This window comes from Channa argus, chromosome 14 (genome assembly GCF_033026475.1).
Source record: "Channa argus isolate prfri chromosome 14, Channa argus male v1.0, whole genome shotgun sequence".
In the NCBI taxonomy this organism is placed as follows: Eukaryota; Metazoa; Chordata; class Actinopteri; order Anabantiformes; family Channidae; genus Channa; species Channa argus.
The window spans coordinates 26,377,565-26,384,424 of NC_090210.1; the positions used below are offsets into that span (position 1 = coordinate 26,377,565).

Genomic DNA, 6,860 nt, shown 5'->3' on the forward strand with positions numbered 1-6,860 from the left:
TAGTAGTTGTGGACAACCAGAAGAACAAGGATGTAGTGGTACATGTACCAATCCCAAGTGATAGCAACATCAGAAAAAGAACCACGAGAAGCTTGAGAAATACCAAGGGCTGAAAGAGGAATTTGAAAAGATGTGGAATTGGATAAAAGCCAAAAAATGTAAAGTGGTACTGAGGTAATAGGAACATTTGGGGGCTGTGTCCACCAAACTGGGAGACTGCCTCCAGCAGATTCCAGGAACAAAATTTGAGATCTCTGTCCAGAAGCGTGCAGTCCTAGGAAGAGCTATACTGTGCAGGACTGTGTTTCCTTTGTACAGTTTAAAAAAGAAGGTGCAGGTGTTGAGAAATCTGGACTGTAGACAAAAGAAAGAGACTAAGAGACAAACATTTTTTAATGATGAAGCAAATAAACCCTAATTGACAATAAGTATCATAAAGTGGAAAACAACATTTCTCTTTCTTTTTTTTTCTTTTTTTTTACATTAAAGCAAAAGCTGCTCCGTAGGTGTCATTGATTTAATCGTGTTTGTCTCACAGTTTAATACCATGTCCTTTATTTACTCTCAGCTTGTCAACTGATGCCATGTGTAATTGCTTTACTTGCACCTAGTTAACACATCCAGTGAATTTACTCACAGCTTGTTAAGGGTTTGGGTTATTTAGTCAGCTGATTCACAGCTCATTGGCTGCCACATCATCTTAGAAAATGAGGCCATGTTTAATTCCTAAGACTCAAAAACTGATATTTTGGGAAATATATAATGGTCTTTGGCTGTCTTCTGAATCCTCTCATTTCACTTTTGCCTCAGCTTCAAAGCTGAGGCAAAACTTCCAGGAATATCATTGATATCACTAGAATAAGAATAAAAATGAGGAAAAATGGGTGACACATTATTTCAGGTATGTCAAACAGTAGGATTTTTACTGAAGTCAAACCTTCAGTAAACAGTACAACAGTAGAACACAATAGACAAACCACAGATACAAACAGAGATAAGGTTTGACTTTGCATGTTATGTTGCATAGTATTCTCAGGTTGTTCCAATGTGGAAAAGTCTCTCCCAATAAGAAATACAATGCTTTGTCACTAAACATAAATACTTTGCTGTTTGGGAAAGTGCTGATCACATCTTTTATACTGCAGAATGCAGATTTTAAAATAGTCTCTAACATGTTTCTGTGGGTTTATGAGCAGCCACACTCCTCCACAACCATGTTCTGGATGTCTTTCTTGATGATTTTCTGCTCTTCGTTGTAGTACAGCATTGACATAGCACGCAGCCTCGTCGGCACACAGCATGACTTGGTGTTTTGAAATGGACTGTAGCCCCTCATGCGATAGTGGTTGATGACTGCTGAATGGAAAGTGAGTGATGAGCCGCTGAGGCTCAACATGTGGTTTGGACAATCGCCCTCACAGTAGTTGGCATGGTAACCAGACGGAGCTATAATCCAGTCGTTCCACCCGATATCTTTGAAGTTTACATAAAATTGCCGTTTGCAGCAGATGCGTATTTTACCATCGCACTCCAGACCTCTTTTGACTCTTCGCTGAACTGCTTGCTCTCGTGCTTGCATCACAACTATGAGGAAAGGTCTGTGGGACTGATCTTGGCCTTTGGGTCCCTCGTCACTGGCAGGTATCAGGATGGGTGAAATGCTAGCCTCGCCACACAGAGGACAGGAAACTTGCAGGCTGAGTGAGGTGCCACCCCTGTGCAGTAGAGTCTGAACATTGCGTGTGATGGCGAGGTTGTGCCAGCCGCTGCGATGAGTATCTACCATCTTCTCTGAAACAAAAGCTCCATCAAGCTCATGATGAACCCGCAGCATCACTTTGCCCTTTACTCTGGTTCCTTTAGACAACTTTAGGAAGATCCAAACATTTGCCTGTTCCACCACAGTTGTGTCACCGTCCTCCACTGAAATGTCAAATGTCACCGTGTTTGGAAGTTTACCTGCAGCAAAGGGCACAGTTTTCAGGAATTAGCCTCCATCAGAATTAAGAACTGTGTCCAAGAAAACAATCAATCCAATTACCATACGTCAGAGAAAACAAAGAACTGAAAAAAGGTCTCTTCCGGTCTCTATGAAACTCTACTGGTCGCATATGACCCCCACCCCCAAAAAAACTAAACAAAACAAAAAACCCACCTCTAAATATACTCAGAGGAACTAAAAAAAGGAAAAGTTCTTAACTCATATTGGGGAATGTTGTTAGCAAGCCCTCACACCCCATGCCATCCACTGGCCCCCATTTTCCTCTTAACCCCCCGGCCAAAACAGTCCTATTCTACGTTTGTCCTGTTCTGGTCTTTGTCTTCTGCTACAGAATAATTACTGTGGCCCAGATTTGTCTGAATGAGATTATTTACGGTCCTTCCCCCTTTACTGTCCTCTAATTTTGGCGAGTCTTTGAGGGCCTTTTGAATTAAAGACCTTTGTGAAAAAGATGGTTTATTTATAGCACAAATCCATCATGTAGATGAATGTATTTACGAGTTTGTCCACCTTAGAAACAGAGAAAGTGTCTGGTTTTCAACGTGTTCATACACATGAATCAGGTTTAATGTTCAAGGGGACAGCTACTTTAAATGTTCCTTTAAAAACTTTTCTATTCACATAAAAAGATTCAGTATTAAGTGCAAAAATAGGTGAGCTTTAGAAAATCTCAAACTGTCCTGTCAAAATGTTAAAAAATCATTGTGAAGGTTTCTGAAGGGGACAGTGAACATTGAGTCAAATTCAGCAACATGAATTAGCAGATCGATCAGTGATTTACTTGTCAGAACACCTTTACACGTGGTAAGATCCACATCAGCATAAGCATACATTGCCCTTCTGCTGTCACTGGACAAACTGGTTAAGAGTCCACAATCACATTCTGTTCAGTGAGCTGATCCATGCTGAGCAATCATAAAATCATAAGTTCTGAAGACAACATTTAAGATGAACAATAACACATAGTGATCAGACTAAACTACAAACTACACACTCAGCTGCAGACTGCTAACACATACCAGAGAATGAATGGATGAATACATGAGACTGATAAAGGTACTGATGAGTTGGATTATCAGCTCATCCATTTACTCCTTGTAAAAATAGAACTAAAACAGACTTTAGTCTCAGAGTAAGTAGAATCAATAGAACCAGTCTGTGGAAATGTGTAAACAAACTTTGAACTTTTAGCATTTTTCTGAATGAGCTAAGAGAAACACACCTCTACCGCAGCTGGTACTGAGTAAACATCGATTGAATCTGAATATATTCAGTTTGTGGGCTCAAATGTCTGTCCAACTGAGCTCTTTTTGTTCCCAATCATTAAACTCATCATTAAACTTTACTTAAAGGGAATGGGAGGCAGAGCCTTTGGCTATCAAGCTCCTCTCCTATGGAACCAGCTCCCAGGTCAGATTCAGAGACAGACACCCTCTCTAAAGTAGAGAGGGTGTCCAGGCTTAAAACCTTTCTTTTTGATGAAGCTTATAGTTAGAGCTGTTCTATAACTCTGAGCCAGCTCTTATTTATGCTGCTGCCTTCGTGTGATTCCTTTAAGCAAAATATAGTTCCTCTGTGAAACCTGACCCCTGAGTATCTGATTGGCTGTTGGACTTACCTGGCTCAGCAAAGGTAATAATTTCAGATGGGGGTTCAGGTGTCGAGGGTGCCCTGACTCCCTGTTCATCCTCCTGAATCTCAACGCTGCCATCCTCTAACACGTGGCCCATGTGCAGCTTCTGGACAGCATTGAGCAGTGCAGCTCGAGGGACCGGCTGTGTCAGGTTGGGTCGGGAGCTCAAGTGCAGCATGTTAAGAATGTGGCTTTTCACAGCCTCCACTATGTCACTTTGACCCCCCACTGAAGATGAGTTCCTCTTCATCTGAGACAGTGAGCAGGATAGACAGTCAGATGAGGTCCCCCTCTCCTGGGGCCAGGACAATGGTGTCGGAGAGGCCTCAAGTTGGCTGATGGTCATGAAGAAAAAAGCAACAAACAGGAAAGACATGATAAGTTCTAAATGACTCCAACAGTAGGGTTTAGTAGTGTCAGCAGAGTCTGTCTCTGCAGGGGCAAAACTCAGCAGAAACACAGCAGGTCCTGAAAAGTCAGTAGAAGCAGAAGAAACAGAAGTCTCACTGATGTTTTCTCTGGTCCTGATGGATCTGATCCTGATGGATCTGGTACTGTGTGGTCTGGTGCTGTGAGCAGGGTCACTGTGCTATCTCTCTCTGCTGTTACTGTAATTATAGCTGAACCCACCCCCCACCCATCCACAGAGGTCTTTCCCTCTCAGTGAGGGAGGAGGTCTCTGTTGGTGGTTTCCTCCTGAACAGACGTCAGGAGGAAGAGGAGGAGGAGGAGGAGAGTCACAAACTCAGATGAGTCAGAGCAGCGTCAGCAGCGCCTCACGTGGAGGAGAAACTCCGTCGGTGTCACAGTCATTTTTAGATTCCACCAGTTTGTTATTATGATCACAGTCCTGATGGAGACACACTGATGCCCTCTACTGGTGGGGGTGGGGAGGCGTCCTTACATTTGTGTATGTTGGTGGTGGTGGTGGGGGGGTGCAGAAAGCTTTGTGCAGCTTTGTTGTTTTGTTGTTGTTATCACAATAAAACACAAACAAATAATTTAACAAAACATAGACCAAGGTCATTCACACTGAATCACAGCTTTCATGGGATGGCTTGATGTGATATGTTTTCATACAAGAAAATTCCCTTTAGATTTAGAAAATTTGGTCAGTTTATCCAAATTAAGTGTGTTCTTACCCTTGATCTGATGTTTCTTCTCAGTAGCCTGTAGCCTGGCTCCTGACAAGTCTGTCAGACCAGCAGGTCTGTCTGTGTCTCTGTGTTGGCCCTGAGACAGACTGGAGACCTGTCCAGTGTGGAGACTGCTTTGCGCACTAACCCTAACACCTGGGATAGGCTCCTGCCCCGCACAACCCTAAACATAAATGGATGGATACAGCTCACCGGTAACAATTTGACTTTGTGCCACATTCACCATCAGTTTGTTTTTTCTTATAGTCTGTGTAAGAATGTTGATAGAATTTTGTTGCTGTATTAGAACCACTGTCAGCATTTATAAGACTGTTTCTGGGGCTATGTTAAAAGCTATGTACTTATACAGCTGTGTTCTACCTTATCACTACCCAAATCACTTTAGAACTGCTTGGCATTCACACTCTAACACTGATGACAGTAGCTGCATGGTGCTGACCTGGGGTTCAGTATCTCTCTCAAGAAGACTTACACATTTTGACAAGGTGGGAATCAAACCTCAGACCTCCAGATTGGTGGCCAAGAACTCATTAAATCTGTTCAGAAATGTATATTAGAGACCAGACAGGACAACTATTGGAGACATGGTCTGAGGTGAAGCAAAGGTCCTGAGCTAAGTTTAATGCCCTGTCCTTCACCTCTCAGAGCACAACAGAATTGTGTTTAGGTGGAGTATTGAAATAATTCTGTGACTAATACATTAGTCACAAGTTTATTTTATTTGGGGTTTTCTGCCATCAGCGAAGGCTGTTAAAATTTTCTAAATGTCTTTTAATTTCTCCCTGGAACCATGATGGCACAGGTTACTGCTGGCACCAGCACCCTGTCACTGTCAACTAAAGTTTTTAGTTGAGTACATGGACAAAGAAAAAGTTTCTGGAAAAAGGTTTTATGCCTAGAGGTTTATTTTGAAGGTGTTAAAGATCACTGCACCTACTGATAATCCCAGTAGGTGTTGTGCGTAATATTGTAGAGAAAACTCAGATTTCTAATGAACTTTGAACTTGAACTTTACCTTTATTGTCATTGCATACACTACGTACATATAGAGAGTAACAACACGTAATCAAGTGCTGAAGTAGTTCCAACCATTTACTGAAACTAAAAACACAACTGCCTTTTTCAGGTTTATTTTGTGTTTGAGCTGTGGCTGTGAGTCATTATGAGGATTCACTGATGCATCTTTATAGTTTGATTTCATGTCCCCACTGATCATCTGTTCATCAGTCATTCAGGTTGTTAATTCTTTTAAATATTTAGGTGTTTTAATTGATTACTCATTAAAATGTAGGCCTAATATTGACTCTCTAGTTTAAAAAACTGCACATTAAATTGGGTTTTTACTTCAGAAATAAGCTGTTTCAATTTTAACACAAGAAAGAGACTTGTTGCTGCTACATTTCTACCACTGCTAGACTGCAGAGATGTTTATATATATATATATATATATATATATATATATATGTGTGTGTGTATATGTGTGTGTGTGTATATATATATATATATATATGTGTGTGTGTATATGTGTGTGTGTGTATATATATATATATATATATATATGTGTGTGTGTATATGTGTGTGTGTGTATATATATATATATATATATATATGTGTGTGTGTATATATATGTGTATAAATGCATGCCCCTGTCCAAGCACTGTGTATTGTAGATTTAGTTTTTTATGCATCCTTATGCTTGATAACAAACTGTAAACCTGGGACTCATCATTGTGAACTGTATTAGTTCTCTAGCGACCCATTCAGCTTATGCACTGGTACAAACTTGTATTTGAAGGACTTCTTGGTTTAGTCCCTTCATACCTGACTGTGTACCTTCAACAGAAGTCTGATGGACCTTTGTCCCTCAGGACTTCCTTACGCTGACTGTCCCCAGTGTCAGGACCGAGAGTGAAAAAATTAGTTTTCAATATCATGGCCCTTCAGATTGGAACATTTTACAAAATCTTTAAAACTCCCCCAAAAAATTCTCTGACTCCATTTTAAAGGACCTGGAAATGTCTTTTAAAAATATCACTAACTATCCTTTGTTTTTAGACACCATCTTCCA

At 40.8% G+C, this 6,860-nt stretch overlaps 1 protein-coding gene across 1 annotated transcript; it reads right to left on the reverse strand.

The window, feature by feature from the left end:
- Positions 1 to 418: 418 nt before the first annotated feature.
- Positions 419 to 4,319, reverse strand: inhbab (inhibin subunit beta Ab). The gene is made up of 2 exons (XM_067474505.1): positions 3,621 to 4,319; positions 419 to 1,959 (listed from the first exon to the last, which is right to left on the reverse strand). The coding sequence occupies exons 1-2, from the start codon at positions 4,009 to 4,011 to the stop codon at positions 1,187 to 1,189; spliced, it is 1,164 nt and encodes a 387-aa protein (XP_067330606.1). The 5' UTR covers positions 4,012 to 4,319; the 3' UTR covers positions 419 to 1,186.
- Positions 4,320 to 6,860: the final 2,541 nt, after the last annotated feature.

What these genes read in the sequence shown, in the direction of transcription:
- inhbab (XM_067474505.1), bottom strand. Translation starts at nt 4,011, where the DNA reads ATGTCTTTCCTGTTTGTTGCTTTTTTCTTCATGACCATCAGCCAACTT. An exon ending in TATTACCTTTGCTGAGCCAG is followed by an intron (nt 1,960 to 3,620) that starts GTAAGTCCAACA and finishes CCTTTGCTGCAG; the next exon opens with GTAAACTTCCAAACACGGTG.